The sequence below is a fragment of the Dipodomys merriami genome, unplaced genomic scaffold (assembly GCF_024711535.1).
Source record: "Dipodomys merriami isolate MVZ:Mamm:240054 unplaced genomic scaffold, mDipMer1.0.p SCAF_41, whole genome shotgun sequence".
In the NCBI taxonomy this organism is placed as follows: Eukaryota; Metazoa; Chordata; class Mammalia; order Rodentia; family Heteromyidae; genus Dipodomys; species Dipodomys merriami.
Genome location: NW_027205715.1, coordinates 3034623 through 3057475, shown reverse-complemented (window position 1 = coordinate 3057475; position 22853 = coordinate 3034623). Strand labels below are relative to the sequence as shown.

The 22853-nt window shown below is 52.2% G+C and overlaps 1 protein-coding gene and 1 long non-coding RNA gene across 3 annotated transcripts in view; one reads left to right on the top strand and one right to left on the bottom strand.

Moving 5' to 3' along the window:
- Window positions 1-22853, bottom strand: part of Slc12a3 (solute carrier family 12 member 3) — a 34806-nt gene that overhangs the window by 5613 nt on the left and 6340 nt on the right. For both annotated transcript variants that reach the window (XM_069992340.1, XM_069992341.1), the window contains exons 9-24: window positions 20244-20328; window positions 19934-20088; window positions 19622-19729; window positions 18903-19026; window positions 17131-17232; window positions 16455-16610; window positions 15306-15405; window positions 14170-14281; window positions 13745-13885; window positions 11664-11770; window positions 10436-10518; window positions 8547-8624; window positions 7675-7776; window positions 6155-6266; window positions 1025-1111; window positions 556-691 (exon numbers count right to left, since the gene is read on the bottom strand). In XM_069992340.1, coding sequence (XP_069848441.1) covers window positions 556-691; window positions 1025-1111; window positions 6155-6266; window positions 7675-7776; window positions 8547-8624; window positions 10436-10518; window positions 11664-11770; window positions 13745-13885; window positions 14170-14281; window positions 15306-15405; window positions 16455-16610; window positions 17131-17232; window positions 18903-19026; window positions 19622-19729; window positions 19934-20088; window positions 20244-20328 — 1788 coding nt within the window. The remainder of the gene's footprint in view (window positions 1-555; window positions 692-1024; window positions 1112-6154; window positions 6267-7674; window positions 7777-8546; window positions 8625-10435; window positions 10519-11663; window positions 11771-13744; window positions 13886-14169; window positions 14282-15305; window positions 15406-16454; window positions 16611-17130; window positions 17233-18902; window positions 19027-19621; window positions 19730-19933; window positions 20089-20243; window positions 20329-22853) is intronic.
- LOC138806916 (uncharacterized) lies at window positions 636-21369 on the top strand. The gene is made up of 3 exons (XR_011366004.1): window positions 636-720; window positions 17944-18090; window positions 20850-21369. It is a non-coding gene; the product is annotated as an uncharacterized lncRNA (long non-coding RNA).

The following is a 22853-nucleotide window of genomic DNA, read 5'->3' as shown; positions in this document are numbered from 1 at the left end:
AGGAGGGAGAGTAAGCAGATGGACAGGAATCCTCTCCCTACTGACAGGGGATGTTCAGTGACAGCCACACATTACACACAGCTGTGGTGGTCAGAAATGTCTCAACAGGAAGACAACTATCATGGGAGATGGGAGAATCACCCTCAGTGGAGAACCACTGGTGTAGGGCTCACAGGAGCAGAATCAGCCTCTTGGCTCCTTACTCCACTTTAAAACGGTGACATGTTAAGTCCCCCCGCCATGCCCACACCTCTCCCAGCCCTTGCCAGATTCCTGGCTATGTTGTCTAGGGAAGAATAGGCCCTGGCATTGGGCTCCATCTAGGGTGACGGAGGGAGCTTTGAGGAACAAGCCCTGTATCATGAAGCCCTTCCACCAGACTCCCAGAAATGGGGAGGAAAGGGAGGACTCCAGACACTGAAGGGGCAGGGATCTAAAATCTCTTGGAGAGACGACATTGAGCGCCACAGGACCCCCAGGGGGAAGCGGGGTGAGGAACAAGGGGAGGGGCTCAGGAAGCTCAAGATACAGGGACATGGCCTCCCTCCTCTGCACCTTGACTCTGTTCTTGTTCATCTCCTCATCCGAGATCTTCCAGGGACAATCCCGCCTCATCTCGGCAACTGTGGCCTCGTCCTTAAAGCCGTCATTCAGGCGGAAGGGTGCCAGCATGTCTTCAAATCGTTTGATGCTGTGGAAAAGAGAGGCAAAGCGAGGAAGGTAAGATGCCCCATGCAGGAGGGTGAGGGGCCCCATGAGGGACATCTCAGGCATTTGCATCCCAGTGGCTTCTGTGTAGAATCCCACTCTGGTGCTCTGAGCTGCCCTGACTGACCTGGACTCTACCTCCACTCAGTAGGAGGGCACTGTGACTGGGCCCCATCCTGAGTTCCTGGGCACAGGCCTTGAGGTACAGCATGTCTGGCCCAGGTAAGGAGTAGCAAAGGAGTATTGGGACTAGAGCAAGGGGGCAGCGGGCAGAGGGAATGTCCCTGCTGCCTGGGACCCTTCACAGAGAACTCACTGCTCAGCCCGAGGCTTCTGGTTGATATCAGGAAGGACATGTACTTCGTGGAACCCCAGCCGGAACTTGCTCAACAGAGAAATGATCCTGCAGAACAGATGGGGAGTCTTAAAAGCGTGTTCATTCATTCATTGCCTCATTCATTCAGTTAACTTGTACTACGCTGAGTTTGTAGCTCTGAGCAGAATTGATCCCACCCCTCCCTGGTGGAAGTGACTTTCTCACACAGGACCAGGGCAGACAGTAAGAAATCCCAGTATAGTAAGCCACTCAGTAACGAGTGATACGAAGAACACAGTTGACCAAAATTTCCCCAAGTATCTCGTATCGCATGCCATTCCTGTTCCACTGCAGCTCAGATTTTAACGTGTCAATGTTAATGTAGCTTCCGATCAGCTGATCTGGGCCAGTCCTGGGATTCTGCTATTCTTCCTCTTCCTCCTCCTTCTCATCCTTTTTCTTCTTCTTTTTATTTTCTGGCAGTTTTAGGGTTTGGCCTCGGAAAGATCTTGCCTAGCAAGTACTCTACCACTGAGCCATGCCTCTAGCCCTTTTTCTGTGAGATAGGGTCTCAACATTTATTGAACTCATGCCTAGACTTCAGTCCTCTTAGATTAGGCTTTCCAGAATCTGAATCCCCAATTAGCATGCTACATTTCTAAATGACATCCCAGGATGTTACTGGGCTGTGAACCACACTTAGACTAGCAAAGGCCTAAGGATGGGGAAAGTTGAAAAGGGAAAGAGTGACCAAAGGGGCAGGTATGGTAGCTCATGACTGTAATCCCAGCTCTGTAAGAGGATCAGGGCTCTTGGAAGCCTAGGCAAAATGCTAGTGAGACTCTATCCAAAAATCAATCTAAAAGTAAAATGAGCTGGAGGTGTGATTCAAGCCAGAAAGCACTAGCCTAGCAAGGACAAGGCCCTTAGTTCAAACCCTAGTATCACCAAAATAAAAATAAAATACTATACAATAAAAGTGACGGAGGAAATAAAGGTAATAGAAACTGAGAATCAGAAGCAGCAGGCAGGGCCAAACAATGTAAGGGCACAAGCATGGTGGTAGCTGTTAGGGAAGACCTCACAAAGGAGGTTCTGCCAACAGAGAGCCGGTGGCTCATGCCTATGATCCTAGCTACTCAGGAGGCTGAGATCTGAGGGCCACAATTTGAAGCCAGCCCAGGCAAGAAAGTCCATGAAGCTCTTACTCTAATTAACCACCAGAAAACTGGAAGTCGCACTGTGGCTCAAACTGGTAGCGTGCTTGCCTTGAGCAAAAAAGCTCAGGAACAGTGCCCAGGTGCTGAGTTTAAGCTCCATGACCAACAACAACAAAGAAATGTTCCCCAGAGGAGGTAACCATCCAGCTGGATGGTGCATGCTGGGTAAAGGAGGCGGGGAAGGGGAATTGTACACAAAGGTGTCTTCACAGCAGCACACCTGCCTGAGTTTACCACTGAGTCAGAACCGTGAGCAGGACGTGATTGGGTAAGGCCCACATGGTGCTGAAGTGCCCATTAGGCTAGGGACCCCTGGCCTCCAAGGTAAGTAAAGTTATAAGTATGGGAACAGGGGCGGAACACAGTCTTCAGGAACAGCTTGGGCCCTATAGTCAAGCTCTGCTGGCTGCTGAACCAGTGTTAGCAGTGTTAGCATTATTCCCATCTCTGAATGTGGCTTAAGTGGTAGAGAACTAACCTTGAGCAAAAGAAGCCCAGGCCCTGAATTCAATGCCCAGGAAAAAAAGTGTATGTATGTATATAAACTTGTTAAGACAAAAACTGTCATCATAATGTAAAAAAATGGATGAGTTTAAGTTTAAACTCCAAGGAAGGTCATGAGGTTTGGGCATTAGTAAAAGTCTCAAAGGATTATCACATTGTTTTAAAGAGGAACTTTAGTTAAAAGGTTTTTTATTCTTGTCTTTTTTTTTTTTGTCGGTCCTGGGGCCTGAACTCTGGGCTTGGGCACTATCCCTCAGCTCTTCAGTTCAAGGCTAACGCTCTACCACTTGAGCCACAGTGCCACTTCCGGCTTTTTCTGTTTATGTGGTGCTGAGGAATCAAACCCAGGGCCTGATACATGTAAGGCAAGCACTTTACCACTGAGCCACCTTCCCAGCCCTTGTTATTTGTTTAAACATGGGGATTCTCTTAAATTCTGCTTGTTGTTGCTTAAATCTTGAGTTCTCTCTACTATCTAGCATTGACCACCTGATTGTGCCATCTTGGCATCAAGATAAACCTTAAAAAAGCTCTGGGAGGTGGAGTCAACCTGCCCCTCAGGTAGTGAGCATGCCTGAGTTTTTAGAGGCAGAGGTGGGGATGTGAAATCTCAATCTCCCTGGGACCCTGCCCCCTGAACTCTGGAGCTACTCGGCTCGTTCTGCGCCTTGCATTTTAGATAACTAACATGGGAATTTAGACAGCTAACATGGGAATAACTAATATGTTATTTAGATAAAAACATGGGAAAGATGAGGACCTTTACCAAACAAACTGCCAAGCAAATACTTCTTAGACAATATCAGCCAAGCAACAAATCAGGGACCCCTGACTACTTTGCCGATTTATAACAGGAAGTAGCTCCAAAGAAATGACCTCCCATCCGTACTTCCAACCAGTACCCCTAGATATTATTATTATTATTATTATTAAACAAAGTGAGAGAATGTTAGCATTATCCCCACCTCCAGTCCTCAGCTCTACCCTAGAGTTCCCACCAGGATAGCTCCTACTTCCTCTCTTTGCCCAGAACACCTGCACCCGCAGAGTACCTGACCCCACTAACCCCAGAGTGACCCACCTGGATGGGGCAGAAGCCATATTGCTCCCTCTCCAGGGGGAGATATGGCCCCTCTAATAAACCTTATAATAATCTTTCTCCTGTGCCTGCCTGCCTCCACGTGGTCCCCTGGGATGGGCAGGATGGATCCTAACAGGCAGCCTTGTCTTGCTGTGCAGGTAATGGCAGAACCAGAAGGCTGGGTTATGGAGAAGGCAGATCATATGACTCAGTAAGAACCAGTTGGGTGGCTAAGGAGTTCTTCACGTGAAGGACACACTGTTGCTCAATGTACAATGGCCTTGAGCTCAGCCAGTCTCAGGAGGCCCAGCTGTTGCCTGGGAAGCGGAGACTGAGACTCAGGCCTTCTTAGCTTGTTTACTTTTGGAGATCCCAGAGGCCAGGTGCTACTGTCCTCAAGCAATACTGTCCTTGGCTTTTGAGGGGGGGGGGAAGAAGCCTTTTAGAGGTAAAATCCTCAGCAGGGAGAGCACAGAGATGGGACTGCTGGGTTGATTGGAAGAAGAGTTGCAGTCCTGGAGGGGAAGAGGTTCCCTCTTATCCTGGCTCTGGGGTAGCCAGGCCAGTATGGCTGCAGAGGGCTCTAGAGGCTGGGCAGGATTCTTCTCTCTGGCTACAAACCACCTCACCTAATTTTCTGTGTGTGTGTGTGTGTGTGTGTGTGTGTGTGTGTGTGTGTGTGCGTGCCAGTTGTGTGGCTTCAACTCAGGGCTTGGACACTGTCCCTGAGTTTTCTTGCTAAATGTTAGCACTCTACCACTTGAGCCCTTTTTGGTGATTGAGATAAGAGTCTCACAGACTTTCCTGCCCTGGCTGGCTTCGAATCGAAATCCTTAGATCTCAGCCTCCTGAGCAGCTAGGATTACAGGTGTGAGCCACTGGCTCCTACATTCACCTGACTTTCTTTTAAATTTTATTTTATTTTTATTTTATTGTAAAGGTTTATACAGAGGGGTTACAGTTACATAAGTAAGGCAATGAGTACATTTCTTGTTGAACATTGTTACCCCCCTCTCGTTTTTCTACCACTTTTTGACTTCACTTGACCTTGTTCTAAAGCCACAGTTGCTCAGCTCCCCCTGCCCAGCTCCTGCCAACACCACGCAAGCATGCTACCTGTTTCACTATTTACTTTCGAGTCTGTTTAAATCAGCTCACATTGTGACTTATGATTTGAATATGGTTTGAGCTCAGGTTGAAATTTAATCCTCTGTGTGAGGTGCCAGAGGATTAGTGTGGGGCCTATGGGAAGTGAGCGGGATTGGAAAAAGTCATCAGAATCCCCACAGTGGAATTCTGGTGGCTTTATAAGGAGAAAGAGGCCAGACACGTGCTCTCTGTCTCTGTCACATGCTGCCCTATGTCACCTGGGGGCCCTTACCTTGCACCAGAACTGTAAGCTAAATCTTTCTTCTTCTTCTGTTTTTTTTTTCTTTTTTTTTTTTGATGTCAGGCTAGGGCTGGGTGGTGTCTCTGAGCTTCTTTTTCTCAAGGCTAATGCTCTACCACTTGAGCCACAGTTCTACTTCTTTTGGTAGTTAATTGGAGACACAAATCTCACAGACTGGCTTTGAACCATGATCCTCAGATCTGAGCTTCCTGAGTAGCTAGTATTGCAGGTGTGAATTACCAGTGCCTGGCTTCCTCTTTTCTTCCTCTTGTTATAATAATGGAAATGGACAAATATACTTAGAGAAGGAAATCTAATGTTATAATTTAAAGGAAAATAGAACCCACAGCACCTCTTGCTAGAAAGAGGTAGCAATTAAAACCCACATAAATAAGCCAGAGTCATTTAATTCCAGCCAAAGGCTGTTGTCTGCCAAGCCTTCAAGCCCAGGCCTGCTGCTTTTGTTTAGGCAGAAGCAGAAGCACAGAACAACATGAAACTAAGACCTCTCATCCAGTTGGCTAAAGAATTAAAGGAGAATTAAAAGTCATACATATGCCAGGTGCTGGTGGCTCATGCCTGTCATCCTAGCTAGTCAAAAGGCTAAGATCTGAGAGGATCACAGTTCAAAGCCAGCTCCAGGGAGAAAAGCCCATGAGACTCTTAACTCCAACTCACTAGCAGAAAGCCAGAAGTACAAGGTTCAATTGGTTGAGTGCCAACCATGAGCCAAAAAGCCAAAAAGGCACAGAGTTCGAGCCTAACCACTGACACACACATTAAAAAAAAAAAATCACTTCTCTCCAGAAGATTCAGAACACACCAGAAAGGAAAAGAGGCCTGCTCTGTAGAGCCCAGGTCACCACAACTGTCTGGGGGCCTGTCTGGGGGTCGAGGGGCTGGCGGATGTGACCCCGGCCGGCCTGTCTACTTACGCCTTTCTCTCCTGGTCCATCCTGTTGATCTGGCCCCCGACGAACACCCGGACCCTGCACTTGCTCCACCTCTTCTTGCGGCGGAGGAGGTAGGGGATGAGGAGGGTGAGACCTGGCACAGAGGGGCCCCCAGAGACAAGAGGAAAGTACTCAGGAGAAAGGTCAATAATGTGGGTCCCCTGTCCATCCTGCCACAGGAAAACCCTGCTCTTTGCTGGGCCTCAGTTCCCTTGCCTGTGTAAGAGCTCCCAAACTAAACTCTGATTGCCACGGTGATCCGGGTTTATTTGGCCCAGTGCTCTGAATAAGCTGGCATGGAATAATGGGGATCTTCACACAAACAAGTGGATCACTGAAAACAGAATATCTGACTAATGAATGGGATCCTGCTCCCTGACCCTTGACCCTGGCCTGCCTGTCATCTCTCCACTGAGGCTGAGGGCCAGCCACTGTATATCTAGTGCCTCATCCTGGATCCTCCTTTCCCTTGACAAAGAAGGAGATGGTGTCTGGTTAGCCCTGGGAGCCCCTGGGGTCAGCCACGGATGGAGCAAGTGCTCAGCTGACATTGGCTCTCACAGTTAGAATAGAGTCAGCTGTAGGCATGGCAGAGACTGGGCCTCCCAGCCAAGGCCACAGCTGTCCCCTGTCCCCTAACAGCTGTCCCAGAGTCCCTGTGACTGGGGTGTAGTACTGAATATAACAGCACCCCTACATGGTGAGTGCCTCTCCCTCTCTCTTTCTGTCTCTCTCTGTCTCTCTCTCTCTCTCTCTTTCTCTCTCTCTCTCTGTTGGTCATGGGGCTTGAACTCAGGTTCTGGGCACTGGCCCTGAGTTTTTCGCTCAAGGCTAGTGCTCTACCACTTTGGTGGTTCATTGGAGATAAGAACCTCATGGACTTTGCTGCCTCAGTTGGCTTTGAACCATGATCCTCAGATCTCAGCCTTCTGAGTAGCTAGGATTGCAGGCGTGAGCCACTCAGTGCCTGGTGGTAAAGCTTCTTCATACTGCAATGTAGGGCAGTGCAAAGGGCTTAGACAATTTGTTTTTCTTTGAATACTTCTAATCTGATAGTGTCTGAAGCCATGGATGTAAAACCCATGGATCTGGGGTTGATTGCACTCCATTGTGCTAAGACATTTTCTCTCTCTGGCTCAATCAAAGGCTGGAAAGGTAAAGCTCAAAAGTCTTGCTTTAAGATGAGCTGGTGAAGGTGTTTCTGTGAGCATTCCTACACTTTCCCATCATCCAATCAGCTTCCCCATTGACAGGCCCCAACTTCCAAGGTCAACCAGTCAGAAGGTTCTAGTTCCTGTTGCCCTCAGCTCCTCTACTCAGGGGTCTTCATTTCTACAGCTGAAAAGCTGGAGGCCAGAGAGTGGGGTCCAGCCCGGTTCCCCTTAACCTGAGCTCATTAGTGGCTGAGGGTCTTGGTTGTCCCCTCTGCTGGATTCTGGGTCCTAGCCACCAGAGCAGCCCGGGAAAGGCAGGCAGAGCCAGGATGGGCTCAGGGGCCTGACCTCCATCATCAAAGAGCCAGTAGATGTCCACGGTCTTCGTGCCCTGCCCCGACTGGAAGATGGTGCGGGCCTGCTCCTCCCGCACAAGAGCCTCAGCGTCCACTGCAGGAAGGAGGCAGCTGGTCAGAGCAGCACTTTCCACGCCAGGCCTTGCGTGAAAGCAGCGTCTGCGGCCTTACATCATCGGGGCACAGGGGCAGCAATGGGGAAACCTGGGTAGACTTGATGCCCCTTGTGGTGCCAACTTAGATTGGCAGGAACTCCTTGGGGGGAGTGCTGGGAGCATTTGATAGGGGGCATGCCCTTCCTTCTCTTGAACACCCCTGTACCCCTTACAAATGTCACGGGATGCCCTTAAACCTGCCATAGATTCTCCTGTTCCTGCCGCCACCTGCAGGATATGGGTGAGCGACAGTGCCAGCAATCTTGTTTTTGGAAGGGCAGTTGGGGTGGAAGGATGCTAGGAATAGAACCCAGGGCCTCATACATGCTAGACAAACACTACCACTGAGCTACCTCCTCAGTCCGTGGCTGGCAATCTTTTGTTGTTGTTGTTGTTGGTCGTGGGGCTTGAACTCTGGGCCTGGGTGCTGTCCCTAAGCTGCCCAAGGCTAGCACTCTACCACTTGAGCCACAGCACCACTTCAGGTTTTCTGGTGGTTAATTGTAGATAAGAGTCTCACACACTTTCCTGCCTGGCCTGGCTTTGAACTGTGATCCTCAGATCTCAGCCTCCTGAGTAGCTAGGATTATAGCCTTGAACCACCAGTGCCCAGTTTCGTGGCTAGCAATCTCTTAACTGTGGCTAGACCCCTCCAGAGGGATCCCCATAGGGCGGAGCACCCTGAAACCCCCCAGTGTGGGGAACTGACCTGTGCCAGATGCAGAAGGCCCCGCCCCACTCTTGCTTGTGGCTCTGCCATCCTCCGCTGGGTCAAACACAGGATTAACTGCAGAAGAGGGTGCCATTGGGTCTGCAGGATCTTGCCTGGTACCTCTAGGTTCCTCATCTCCTAGGGCTCCCCTAGCACCACAAGGAAAGTCCTCCTCCTTCGGGGTTCCTGAGGCTCAGGGCAGGCTCTGCTCCTTCCCACCTTGGGGCAGGGGTGGAGGGTGCAGGATCCAGGCTGCCCCATCTCTCAGCCCTGCCCTCCTGAGCCTGCCGCACCCATGCATGCTCCTCCTGCCCCCCAGGATACCATTCCATCCTGCCGCCTCTGTGCCTCTGTGCATCGGCCTTGTCCTCTGCAGCATGCACACCAGGAACAAATGAATGCTTTGTTTGGTCCTTGGTATAGCCCCGTGCCCAGAGTGGTGGGTACAGATTTCTACTGCCCAGCTGCTGTGGGCTGGGCAAGCCCTCAGCCCGGTGACAGCCAGTCTGCAGATCCCACCTGCTAGGGTACTTCTAGCCACTCGTTTGTCTTTGTGTATTTTATTTTTATTTCTTTTTTGGTTGGCTGTGGGCCCTGAACTCTGGGCCTGGGTGCTGTCCCTGAGCTCTTCAGAGCAAGGCAAGCGCTCTACCCTTTGAGCCACAGTGCCACTTCTGGTTTTCTAGTGGTTTATTGGAGATAAGAGTCTCAAGGACTTTCCTGCCTGGGCTGGCTTTGAACCATGATCCTCAAATCTCAGCCTCCTGAGTAGGTAGGATTATAGGTGTGAGACACCAGCTCCCCACTATTTTATTCCTTTCACACTTCTAAATAGTACCAATTAAGAGTCTACACTGTTATGGCTTTTTTTTTTCTTTTTTGGCAGTACTGGGATTTGAGGTTTGTGCTACGGAGGCAGATGCTCTACCACTTCAGAGAGACCCCCTCCGACCCTTTTAACCTTAGTTATTTTTCAGAGAGACTTTTGCTTTTTGCCTGGGGATAGCCTTGGCCTGCGATTCTCCTAAGTACACTTTCCAAGTAGCTGTGACTACAGGAATGGCCCATTATGCCTGCATACTTGTTAATATGATGTCTAGGTAACTATTACCTAAACTGGCCTCAAACCTCCATCCTCTTTTTATCTAAGCTGGCCTCAAACATCAATCCTCCCGATCTCTGCCTCCTGAGTAACTGGGATCACAGACGGGCATCACTATGCCCAGCCTCATGCACACATATGTAAAACATCCCAATTCCATCCCCAAAGCTAGCTATGGAAACCAAAACATCCAGTTTCCATGACCTTTGGGTAAATATTTTCATTTCCAATGTCTTTACATGAGCAATGTCTTTACTCCTCTACTCTTTTCCCTTCCTTCTCTCTAGTAGATTCTCTTCATCCCACAAAAGCATTGACAGTGATTCAGGGAGCTCTGAATCTTCCTCCTGCTCCTGGCCTCACACAGGACCTGGCACGGGTGCCTGCCCTGTCTGGACTTCACCTCTCTGCTTGGAAACTTGAAGACCATCAAAGGCTGACTTTCTAGACTCTGATACCTTTTATTCCTTACTAATGTTTCCCTCTCTTTCCTGGTTTACTTGAGAACCTTGGGCTCCAGAACTTTCCAGGATGCTGTTCTAGGTTGTTGTTTATCTTGTCGGTTGTGGGGTTTGAACTCAAGGCCTAGGTATTGTCCTTGAGTGTTGCTGCTCAAGATTAGGGCTCTACCACTTTGAGCCGCAGCTCCACTTCTGGATAATTAGAGATAAAGAGTCTCACTGACTTTCCTGCCTCTGAGTAGGCAGGATTGCAGGCATGAGCCACCAGGGCACCAGCTCTGCTCTAGATGTCAGCGGGGCTGGGCGGCACGGCCCATACTCACCGTGGGGCTGCAGCACCTCGGAGATATTGAGGCCGTCTCGCATCCTCAGGACACACACACCATAGTTGAGGTCGAAGGCATCGCTGAAATGAGGATGCTGATCTCAGCCTCCCATTCGGGAAGTGACCTGATCCCCAGAGACCATAATGCCTCCCGCCATACTCCTTCTCTTACCAGGGCCTTAGTTTCCCCATTTGTGTAATACACAGACCAAACGGGAGAGTCACCCAGGATCCCTTGGGGAAAAACTAAATTATACCCTAACCACCTGATACACTTGGGGAATCTCACATCCCCTCCACCTTTTGCCCCATGTACTAACTGAGTCCTGGGGAAGCAAGGCACCAAGCAGCCAGTTTGCGGCTAGGACTATAGACACACATTCAGGAATGGCTACGGGGCATCTAGAAAGCTTCTGACCCCTTAAGGCGCACTTCCTGTCTTTCTGACCCAGTGCCCTGAGTCATGGATTGTGTCAGACTCATCTGGCTAAGCATCTAGGGACTGCCTAGGTATGGGGGAGCTGGGGAAGCCTGGAGCCAGATTCTACCACCTTGGAATCGTGCTGGTAAACAGCAGACCTGGAAGCAGGTCCCAGGGCCTCAGCCCTCGGCCTGGTGGTTCTTAACAGTGTCAATTTTCCATGCAGCATGAAGGCAAGAAAGCAGCCCAGGCCAGCTGCCTGTGGACTGTGCCTCGCACAGAGCTGGAGGAAAACAGGGATGGGAGTTTGTTCTGAAACCCACAGGGAGCTCAGTCCTGGGGCCTGGCTTCACCCGTGGAACGTGAAACAAATTCAGAGGTCTGAGCTGGGCCTGGGCCTTCTGAGGGGCCACAGGTGGGCACAAGGCTTTTGCAAAGACACCTAGATTTTAAGCTACTCTGGAAAATCTAAATCTCTGGCAAGACATGACCCACATTGCTTCAGGATGCAATTAGCTAAAGCCAGTGGCACTGGCTTTTCCAGTTGCCACACTGCTCCCTATTGTCCTACACCTGGCCCACTTCACTCTTATCCCTGCCAGCTCCCTGATGAACTTGTTTGTTGTCCATGGCCCCATAGGTCAGAATGGGACGAACACACATACACACACACACCCTGTTCAGCCTTGAGCAAATGGAAGTCAACTTCTCATGGTCCCTGCTGCTCCTCCCCCCCTCCCCAGTTCTAGGAAGCCCCATGGGCCACATCAACAGATTCTGGCCCTGCTGTCTCTGCCCTACTCACTGTAGGATGTCAATGTAGTCCTCCACCGTGGCTGGGTGAACCGACTGCCAGTTCTTCTTGAACCCCACCACCAGAATGTTGGGCTTCAGTCTCCCCAGACCTGCAGCCTGCCAGGGTTGGGGAAGTGGGGAAGGTCAGGAGGGCAGGGCGGGCAGCTAAGGCTGGGGGTCCGTTCTGTGATCAGGGTGTGGCTCTCCCTCAGTGCAGCTTCCTTCCAGGTGACCCGCTGGGGCTCAGGAGACACAACCCCCTGCAGAGTTGGGTCTGCCTGGACACGCCACAGAAGGTGCAGCTAGTGTGGGAGCTGTCCCTGTCCCTGTGGCTCCCCAAGCCTGGCCAAGGGATGACATTTTCCCAGCCCTGCTTCGCTGACAACTCATTTCTCCTAAGAAATTTGATTTTTGAGCGGAGTACAGTATCTCACACCTGTCATCCTAGCTACTCAGGAAGCTGAGATCTGAGGATCATGGTTCAAAGCCAGCCCAAGCAGGAAAGTCCGTAAAACTCTTATCTGCAATAAACCACCAGAAAACTGGAAATGGCGCTGTAGCTCAAATGGTAGAGTGCTCGCCTTGAGCTGAATCGCTGAGGGACAGCGCCCAGGCCCAGAGTTCAAGCCCCACGACTGACAAAAAAAAAAAAAAAGAAAGAAAGCAATTTGATTTTTGGATGTCAAGCTTAGAGATTTCCTCAATAATTCTCTCTCCCTCCCCACCCCCCCTCCCTCTCTTTCTCTCTCTTTCTCTCTCTCTCTCTCTCTCTCTCTCTCTCTCTCTCTCTCTCTCTCTCTCTCTCTCTCTCTCACACACACACACACACACAAACTCACACATACACATTTCTTTTCCCTTTTTTTGGTTATAGGGCTTGAATTCAGGAACTGGGTGTGATTCTTGAGCTTTTTTTGCTCAAGGCTAACACTTTACCACTTTGAGCCACAGTTCCACTTCTGGTTTTCTGGTGGCTAATTGGAGATTAGAGTCTCATGGACTTTCCTACCCAGTCTGGCTTTGAACCGTGATCCTCAGATTTCAGCCTCCTGAGTAGCTAGGATTAAAGGCATGAACCACAGGCACCCAGCTTCTTTTTAAGATTTTTAAATAGATGAAATTTACATTACAGAATTAACCATTGTAAAGTATACAATTAGCCAGGTGCTAGTGGCTCTTATCTGTATCCTAGCAACTCAGAAGGCTGAGATCTGGTGAACTGAGGTTTGATGTGAGCCTGAGCAGAGAAGTCAGTACAACTCTCAGGGCTGGGAAGGTGGCTCAGTAGTAGAGTGCTTGCCTTGCATGCATGAGGCCCTCGGTTCGATTCCTCAGCACCACATAAGCAGAAGAAACTGGAAGTGGTGCAGTGGTTCAAGTGGCAGAGTGCTAGCCTTGAGCTGAAGAGCTGAGGGACAGCACCCAGGCCCAGAGTTCAGGCCCCACAACCAACAACAACAACAACAAAAAAGGACTCTCTCTCCCTGACAATTGGCAAAAAGCCAAGATTGGAGGTGTGGCGCAAGTAGTAAAGTACCAGTCAAGCAAGCAAGCTGGGAAGGTTCAATGCCTCAAGTTCAAACTCCAGGATTGGAGGACACACATGTGTGCATGCACGCACATGTGCACGTGTGTGTGTGTATGCGAACACACACACACACACACACACACATGAGAGAAATGCTTAAAACTACTGGGAAGGACTCTCCTTTGCTGAGTCAGGGATTCACAGTATTCCTCTTGTTTTACACAGAGCTGTGAGTTCATTGCTCTGTGGAATGTTCTAGATCTAGCACATACACAACTGGGTGGGGTCTACATTCGCAAACATTTATCAAGCTATACACTCAGTGTTTTTTTCTTCTTCACCTATGGCACATAAATTATAACTGAATACAATAAAAACAAAACCAGGACCTGGCTGTGGTCCCGCCCTCCCCTCCCCTCCCCTATTCTTCCAGGCTTCTGCAGCAGGTGCCAGGGTGCCAGAAGACCCAAGAAAGGTTGGGAAAGGGGGAAACTCCTGTTTCAATAAAGGGGCATCCACTAGACCCCCGGGCCCTTCTGTGGTTCTGGTGCAGCCTGGCACACCTGCATAAGGATCTGGGCGCCGCTGCGCAGGTCCTCGGCAAGGACGTCTGAGTAGAAGGCCTTGATCTTCCTCTTGTTCAGCCACTTGGTGTGCCCATTGGCAATGAGCCGGAGCTCAGGCATCCTCTGCTTGTGGGGTCCCTGTGGGTGATGCGACTGCTGACATCAGGGACTTGCCTTCTTTCTCTCCTGCCCTGGCCCAAGATCCCAGGCCCACAGAGGTGGGCCTTGTAGGCTTAGAAGGGAGCATGCAGATGAGAGGCGGTATACTGCACTGGCAACCAGGAAGGTTGAGAGACCTACAGGCACCTACAGACAGACAGACAACCTGGCCAGCCTCTGCTGCCTCCCCCCCCCGCTCCCTCCCCCTCCCCTGCCAGCAGTCCCCATGGCCCTGGCCCTGCTCCATCTCTCCAGACACTTACAATGAGCACGTGGCCACAGACCATCAGGCTCAGATTCTGGGTGAAGGTGCCCACAAAATCCACCAGGGCCGGGCGGAAGTTGGGGGGACCTGTGAGCACCAGGCACTGGGGACTGAGAAGGAAAAGGAAAAGGGGAAAGAGCCATCAGGAGAGGTCCCCAGGGTTCCTGGTACTAAGTGAGGTACCTTGGGAGCTCACCTGGCTCCAACATCATCCTGAATCCTGGTATGGCCTTGGGATTCACTTTCTGCTGTGTTTCTAGGGACTTTTCTTCCTCTCCCCCCTCCACCAAGTACAGCCTTAAATGTGCTAGCTAGGCAAGTGCTTTACCACTTGAGTCATGCCCCCCCTAGCTCTTTTGCTTTTAGTTTGTTTTTCAAGTAGGCAACTTTGCCCTAGGCTGATCTTGGGCTATTTTCACCTCTCAAGTAGCTGAGATTATAGATATGTGCCACCACACCTAGCTTGTATTTTTGAGCTCACAAACTTTTTGCACAAACTGGCCTCAAACTGCCTATCAAGTAGTCTTCTAGACTCGGTATGATGCTACCCCTGTCTCTTTTCTTTCTCTGCTCAGACCACCTGACCCTTTACCAGATACCCTTCCTTTGCCCTGCCCTGCCCAGCACATTGATGAACCAATAAAGACTGCTGATAAGGAGGCCCACCATCTGCACGCCCACTGTGTTATCTAGGCAGAGGACTGAGCCTCCAAGAGGCAAAACAGGGTAGTAATCAAGGGACACTGGTGCTGATCAGTCAAAGCCAGACTCAGTGGGTCATGTTCAGCAGCTGTGCACAAAGTTAGTCAGGTAAGTTACTTAGCCTCTCTGAGTCTCACTGTCCTCATTTGTGTCATAAATGTCACACATTTATGTCCCAATGTGTGACACAAACAGATAATCAGGTAGGGAGAAGGCAGAAAGGTGCATGATTCTCTGCCAGCTTCGAGGGGGATCTGGGGCTGTCTGCTTCTGTTCCTTTGTTCCCCAGATCATTCTCCCAGTGGACTCTTTTCCTTGCTCAGCCCCCCATTAGGCAATCCCCATCCTAATTTCTGATGGTCAGGTGGTGCTCCTCCCCCAGGCTGGACTTTCCCCACCCCAGTTCTGCCTGCGGTCCCGGACACTGGTCACCGGTAGTTCTTGATGTGGTCTTCGACTTCGTTGAGGCCCACTGAATAGCTGAGAGCAAGGTTGTAGGAGCCGGCCTGCACGGAAGAGCCCCAGTTCACCTCTGTGGACAAGATTCAGAAATCACCGGAACAAAACTGGTCATGTGAGCTGGGCACTGGTGGCTCACGCCTGTAATCTGAGCTACTCAGGAGGCTGAGATCTAAGGCTCACAGTTCAAAGCCAGCCCAAGCAGAAAAGTCCCCATGAGACTCTCATCTCCAATTAACCACCAGAAAACTGGAAGTGGTGCTGTGGCTCAAAGTCATTGAGCTCTACCCTTGAGTGAAAGAACTCAGGGACAGGACCCAGGCCCTGAGCTCAAGCACAACAATCAACACCACCACCACCACCACCAACAACAACAACAAAATCTGGTCATGTGGGGAGAAGAGGGAGGTAGTGATCAGGGCTACCCAGCAGAGCTGGGACACAAGCTGGATAGGTGCACACTTAAAGATGATCAAGACCCCTGAATGCTACAAAGCATTCCCCAGCCCTGACAAACAAGGTCAAGTTCAGGTTCAAATGTGGAGTTCTAGGCTGTCTGGGGTTGGGTTTCCCCACGCTGGGTCTCTGCTGCCTGCATATAGACTCTTGTTCCCCTGATGAGCCACCACCCTTCACAGCCCCCTCTTGGTCACCCTTCAGGCTTTTTACTTTGTTTTTCAGGTAGAAGTCTGGCAATTTTTTTGTCCAGGGCTGATCTTGGGCCATGACCCTCCAATCTTCACCTCCCAAGTAGCTGCAATTACAGTTGTGCATGTGCCACCATTTACAACTTGTTTTTGAGAAAGGATCTTAACTGGTTTTGAACTGCCTTGCAAGTAGTGGTTCAGATTTAGCGTGGTGTTACACTAAGTGTGCAAGCCCCAGGGGCTAGCCCCTCTCAGGTGCTGACTCTGGGCCCTTTGAGTGGGGGTACCTGGTCCTGGGTGATCTCTCAATATTAGGTCCTTTTGAGCACTTTTTCCCATGAAGACACGAGTGGTGGTAGGCCGGCCTGGTGCTCTGGGAAAGGCAGAGCTGGAATGGGCAGCACCAGCTAAGGCAGGCCTGGCTGCCTGTTGATCTGGCATGGGGACTGGGCCCACCCAGCCCTCACCAACACACCTGGCTTCTTGTAGATCACATAGAGCAGGAGGAAGAGCACCACTCCGATGGCGATGAGGGCCGCCCACCAGGTAAGCAGGAACATGATGACCACGGAGACCACCGCCCCGAACAGTGCTGCCCACTTGCTGTAGTATCTGAATGAGGGTCTCCACCCTGGGGGAAGGCCCAGCTCAGTGTGCATGCCCCAGGCTCCAGAGCCTCCTCCTGGATTAGGAGCAGGGTCAAGTGGCCATGCCACCACACAGGAGGATGGGCCCTGCAGCTGCTTCCTTGCTGGGCATGCTCTGGGAGAGGCCTGTCCCCCTACCTTGCTGGCCAGGGCTCACCCTAGGGCCCAAGCATCTAGCTCAAGACAAAGCAGAGTGCAGTGACAGCACTGTCTGGGACAGCCCCTAGACTTTGGGGAATCCTCTTCCCTCTGGGGAATCTGCTGGCTCCTGAAATATTGATGAAAGTAGGAACTAGAATAACTCCACAGAATGCAAATAACATGTGGATCTGCATCACTGTAAGAACTTGGGAAGGGGTGGCGGCTGCTTTAGTGTCCCTATGTTCCCTTCACAAGGTTTCAACTTGAGGAATGAGCTTGAGCTGGCCGCCTCCACCCCTGGCTCCCATTCCCACCCGGGCCCCTCTAGGCCTCTTCCCTGGAATGGGTGGAAGGTCTGCTCACCGGGGGAGTTGGTGATGGAGGCATGGAAGCAGCTGAAGTTGATGAGGGCGTAGGAACACAGGAAGAAGTTGGAGATGATGGGAGCAATGGTGTTGAGCTCAGCTTCAGGCACCCAGGGAAAGAGATAGCAATTTGCTGCGTGACTCTAGCACCAAATTGCCTGCCATTCAAACTCAAAGGGTAGGGGACCCCAGAGCAGGCCCGCCCCCCAAGGCCCGGATCTCAACCTTCCCATCTGTGAAATAGGTCCATCCTTTAGTGAAGCTCTTAGTGACAGTGTCTTATAAACTGTACGCTGACACGTGTATGCGGATTGCGGGGAGAGTGTCTTAGTATGGGAATGAGCCCCACCAGGCTATGGGATGACAGAGGGCAGTGGCTGGAGCCCTTTTGAACCACAAACTACAGCAAAGATACATGTGGCAATGTGACTCAGGCCCCTGGGACCCATATCTCAGCCCCACGCACGGTGCCTCCTTCCCTTCCCTGTGTCACTTGGCTCCAACATCCCTGATGAAGTTGTGTGTGCGTGTGCCTCCCTGGGGATCCCCCTAAGTGAGATGAGCACCACTTAGGTGCTGATCCTGCTACACTCAGTGCTCCTGAGCATCTGAAGCCATAGTCCCAGAACCCCCCAGATCCAAAGCTATTGAGTGTGAGTCAAGGGGGGAGTATCTGTAGAGAAGTGGAGTTAGGGGCTCTGGTGAACAAGAAGATGGATGGGGCCAGCCAAGGTCAGGCTCCATTCCCCAAGGGCACACTGCTTCCATTGGCTCAGAATCCAGGATTCCTTTTTTTTTTGTTGTTTTTTAGGTCTGAGACCCGGGCTTAAACTTGATCTAGATGCTCTTGAACTTGCTACCTGACACTTTCACTCATTGGCTAGCACTCTACCCACTGAGCTGCACATCCAGTCCCAGGATCCAGCATTTTGTGTCTGGAAGCTTCCCTGAGAGACTGGTAAGTCTTACGGTTTAGTGAGCTCTGGGGCCAGGCTAGGCAGCAAGGAAATGGCTGTGAGCTGGGGGAGGAGGACTCACCTGCACCCCACTAATCCCCATTCACCCCTAAAGGTGAAAGCACTCAGCCACCGTCTGTGCTTGGCTGCTACTTCTCTTTTAGTGAGCTCTGCTTCTTCAGCTATGTTAGCCAAGCATGGTGCGTGGGTGTGTCTCTACACATGGTCTCCTGCCCACCTGGGCCCTACCTGCTATGCACTATTGCTCCAATTCTACAGATGAGAAACTGAGGCTCGGAGAACTTGTTCAATGCCACAGATCAGGCACATGGCAAAACCAGGCTAGTAGTTCAGTCTAATGAAACTGGCTTTGTCTAGCCTATCCACCTGCATGGATATCAACCCCCACCCCCCAGAAAGTGACCACCATGATCCAAAGCAGTCCTGGGAGTTCCTTTAGACCTGGGGAGCAGAGGTGGCAGGTCTCGGGGCGCAGAACCAGAGGGACACAGCTGATGTCCTTCCAACAAAGTACAGTGGCTCACTGCCCTCTCTGAAGGGGGTGAAGGGGGTGAAGGGGGAGAGAAAGGACCCATCACTGGGTCCTCCCTAAGACTTCCTGGGAAGTTGGGGGCCCGGGAGGAGTGTGGCTCAGAGATGTGTGTGGTAATCATGTGCCTGGCCCCAGGTTCAGTTCCTAGCACCAAACCCTGGATGGGCGCCCCCTTGTGCCAGGCTGGCAGCATGCAGACCAGCTGAGGACAGCTGGGCCAGGATAGAGGCCAGGCCCTCACCAGGCCTGACAGCCTCTTACCAATAATGATGAAGGCCACGGCGATGGCGTAGGCCAGCAGGTAGCCCCGCACCGGCTCCTTGTTCTTGCCATAGCCTTTGCCAAAGAAGCCGATTAGCGGGTACAGCTGGTCCTCGCACAGACACTGCGGGTAGGGGCGCCGCGCTCACCACCTGGCCGCCCCCTCCTCCCCGGGACCACCTGGGCCCCAGCCTCTGTGCTCCCTCCCGCCCCTCCGTCCCTCCGTGAGCCCAGCCTGGTCCCTGATTTCTGGTTTTGTTAAACGATCTGACACAGGATAAGGGCAGAGCGAGAGGGGCCACTGCATCCGGGAGCTTTGGGTGCTGAGACTGCAGAAAAGCTGCGGGGAGGCCCCAGGGGAGACCAAGGGGACACTTCCTTCAAGCATTGGCACCTTGCCCCCTCCGCTAGACCCTGTCACGTGAGCCCTCTGGGACTTCATAGCAGTCACAGGGGACCCTTCCACCTGGGCTTCGAGCCCAGACCTCTTTGCCTGGCCCCGCCCCTTAGCCCAAACTCCTCAGCTGGCCCCTCCTCCAGACTAACCACGCCCCCTGCCTGGCCCCTCCCCGGCGTGGCCTCGCCCCTGGAATGGCCCCGCCCCCAGTCTGGACTCCTCTTGCCCTGGCCCCTCCCCTTCTTGGCTCCTCCCTTACTCTGGCCCCTCCCAATCGTGGCCCCGCCCCCAGCCGGACCCCAGGCCCCTGCCCGTGCCTCACCTGGAAGACTTTGGCAGCCGAGACAAGGCAGGCCAGGGCAGAGGAGAGGGTGGCCCCAAAGATGCCGGCTGTAATCAGGGGAGCGAAGGCAGACACCATGCTCATGGTCTACAGGGACAGGGAGGGCTGAGCTGACATCCCGGACCCCACCGAGGGGCACCTGGATGGGAGTCCACAGCCCTCACCCGGGTACCCCAGGCCCACTCACAGACTGGGCACCGGAGCCAGCACCTCTCCCCCTGAGTCCAGGGCTCAGATCCCCAAACCACGTCCCCATCCGCCCACTGCAGCACAGAGACAGAGGCCCAGGACCTGGTAGTAGTTGATGAGACCATAGCGACAGCTGTGCTGCTGGGCGCACTCGGTGAAGTTCCAGCCATAGCCACAGGCCAGCCCCTCGCAGGCTCCTGAGCCGGCTGCCAGCGTGTCGTTCAGGCTCCCAGAGGCATCGCGCACCACACAGGAGCCTGAGAAGGGGAGAGCCTAGCGGTGGGCGGCTGGGCTTCTCCTTGGCCCCCAGAGATGGCAATGGAAGAATTGTATCCTCCAGCCCAACTCTCCCTGTTCACGAGCCACACCCTGCGGGCCTTCCCAGTGTCCAGGGTGGGGGCCAGCCACTCACCAATGGTGGCCGAGATGGCCAGGTAGGAGACAGTGGTCCAGAAAATGGCCATGAGTGTTCCCTTGGGGATGGCCACAGCAGGGTCCTGTGGGAGGGACATTGAGCGTCAGACCACCCCTGGGACTCCATCGGTCCTCCCCGTACCTTGTCTAAGGCCAAGGTGGGCAAGTGCCCCTGACTTGGGCCCCTCAGAAAGGAAACATGGACAGGAAGATCCTTGAGACTAAGGACTTGGCCATGGTCACAGGGCTGGGACCACCTCTGACACCCAAGGCAGGAGAGAAGACCCACACCCGGGAGCTGAAGTTGAGGATCTGGCTGGCAGGGCTCTGTGTCAGCACGGCTCAGCTCCAGGGCCTCAGCCCTTATCTGTGGAGCAGATGAGGGGTGGCCGATGTGGGATGGCTTTGTTGGTGAGATGAATGGGTCCCTCCCCTGGCTCTGCCCACTGTCAGCCCTCTGGACGTGTTAAGCCACCACGGACAGATCCACCTGTCTGGATCCAGACCAGCCCCAAATGTCTCCTTCTGCTCTGACAAAGAACTCAGCGCATGCTTTGCTCATATCACCTGCTCATTTCTAGTCATTTCTCAAATGTGATTTCAGGGACAGCCTCACCTGGCAGGTGCATTGTAAGGAAGCCCCAGTTCCAGAAGCCACTGGTGACTATTGGGCTTGACCTGCTGAAGGCCACAACTTCAGACCCTAGTGGCTGATCCGGGAGCAACAACACAGGGATTTCTACAGCAAGTTCAAGACCCATACCACCCTCTAGACACAGACCCCAGCCTGGAGATAGGCCAGTGTGCTTCAGCAGCCCACCTCTAAACCCCAGCTTTTCCTAGGCTATTCTGCTTCATCCCCACTTGGCAAATAGAACTCCAGATTAGAGACAGGTTGAAATGTAGAGGGAGGATGCAGCCAGCCAGAGGGGCAGAGAGGAGGGAGGCTGGAGTCTTAGGAGGCCCCTAGGCTTCCTAGGGGTCCCAGCAACCTAGATAACTCTGTGGGGTTGGGCGCTCTGTGGAGTTGGGCGCTCTGTGGGGTTGGAGTTTACCACTACAAAGCCAATAGAACAGGACTGACTCCTGCCCTATTGCTGGTGTGAGAGTGTGCTACCTGCCCCCCCCCCACCATGCATGTCTACCCAGAACCTCAGAATGTGACCTTCTTTGGAATGGGATCTTTACAGATATGATTCGCAAAGGTGAGGTCATATGGAATGAGTGGGCCTCAAATGCAAGGACAGGAGTCTCTAAAGAAGACGGGACATAGAGACATAGAGGAAAGAACTCCACATGATTAGAATGGCGTACACATCAGAGGGACAAACGACAGGACCAGGACACCATTGTCAGAACCCACCACATCCGAGAGGAAGCCAGGAAGGATCCAATCCTGGAGCCTTCAAAGGAAGCAAAACCTTGTCAGCCTGCCCCCTGGAGTTTAAAAGCAGAGCCTAATGGTTCCTGCCTGTAATCCCAGCACTTGGAAAGCATGGGCAGGAGAATTGAGAGTTCAAGGTGAGCCTGAGCTATGTAGTGAGCTGCTTTCTGGGGGGGGGGGGGGGGGGAGGAAACAAAAATAACGAAAGAACCCAAGCCAGGCACTGGTGGCTCACATCTGTAATACTCGAAGGCTGAGATCTGCCCAAACAGAAAAGTCCAAGAGACTCTTATCTCTAATTAGCCAATCAAAAGAGATGTACTTGGGGCTGGGAATGTGGCTTAGTGGTAGACTGCTTGCCTAGCATGAATGAAGTCCTGGTGTTTGTCCTCAGTACCACATAAACAAAATAAAACCAGAAGTAGCTCTGTGGCTCAAGTGGTAGAGTGCTAGCCTTGGGCAAAAGAAGCTCAGGGACAGTGCCCAGGCCCTGAGTTCAAGCCCCAGAAATGCAGAGAGAGAGAGAGAGACAGAGACAGACAGAGAGAGAGAGAGAGAGAGAGAGAGAGAGAGAGAGAGAGAGAGAGAGAGAGAGAGAGAGAGAGAGAGAGAGAGAGAGATGTGCTGAGCCAACCTTGAGTGAAAAAGCCAAGCAAGGGAGGTGGGGGTGGCAGAGAGAAAAGGGGGAAGAGAGAGAGAGCACGCAAGTAAGCAAGCATGTATCAGAGTGGGACTGGGTCGGCAGCATTAGCTATGATTCCTGCCCAGGGCCAGGGTCCCCGCTGGTCACACTCTCACTGGTTTGCTGCATCCTGCTGTCAGCAGAGGCGTCTCAGGCCATTCATCTTTCGAAGTCCAGCTCCAGCCCTACCTCCAGCTAATTAAACTGCTGTGATAAGTCTGTCTGTCCCCACATCGTACTTCTGTTCTGACACTACCTTTCATCACTATTCAATCCACAAACGTGGACATAGGCCCTTGCTTGTGTCCTACACTAAACTGGGAAAGCAGGCACAGACATTGGGTTGCAGTGTCCTGGGAGAATCATCACAGAGAGAAGGCCAGGTAGAGATGCTGGAAGAGGGATTTGAAAAGGGAATAGAAGTTGAGAAGGAGAAGAAATAAGGGCAGGCTGGCCTAGTTAGAGACGACACACAGTCAAAGGCCAGAGGGGGTGTGGAGATGGTGGCAGTGTTGAGGGCTGAGGCTGGGTAGCTGGCTGGA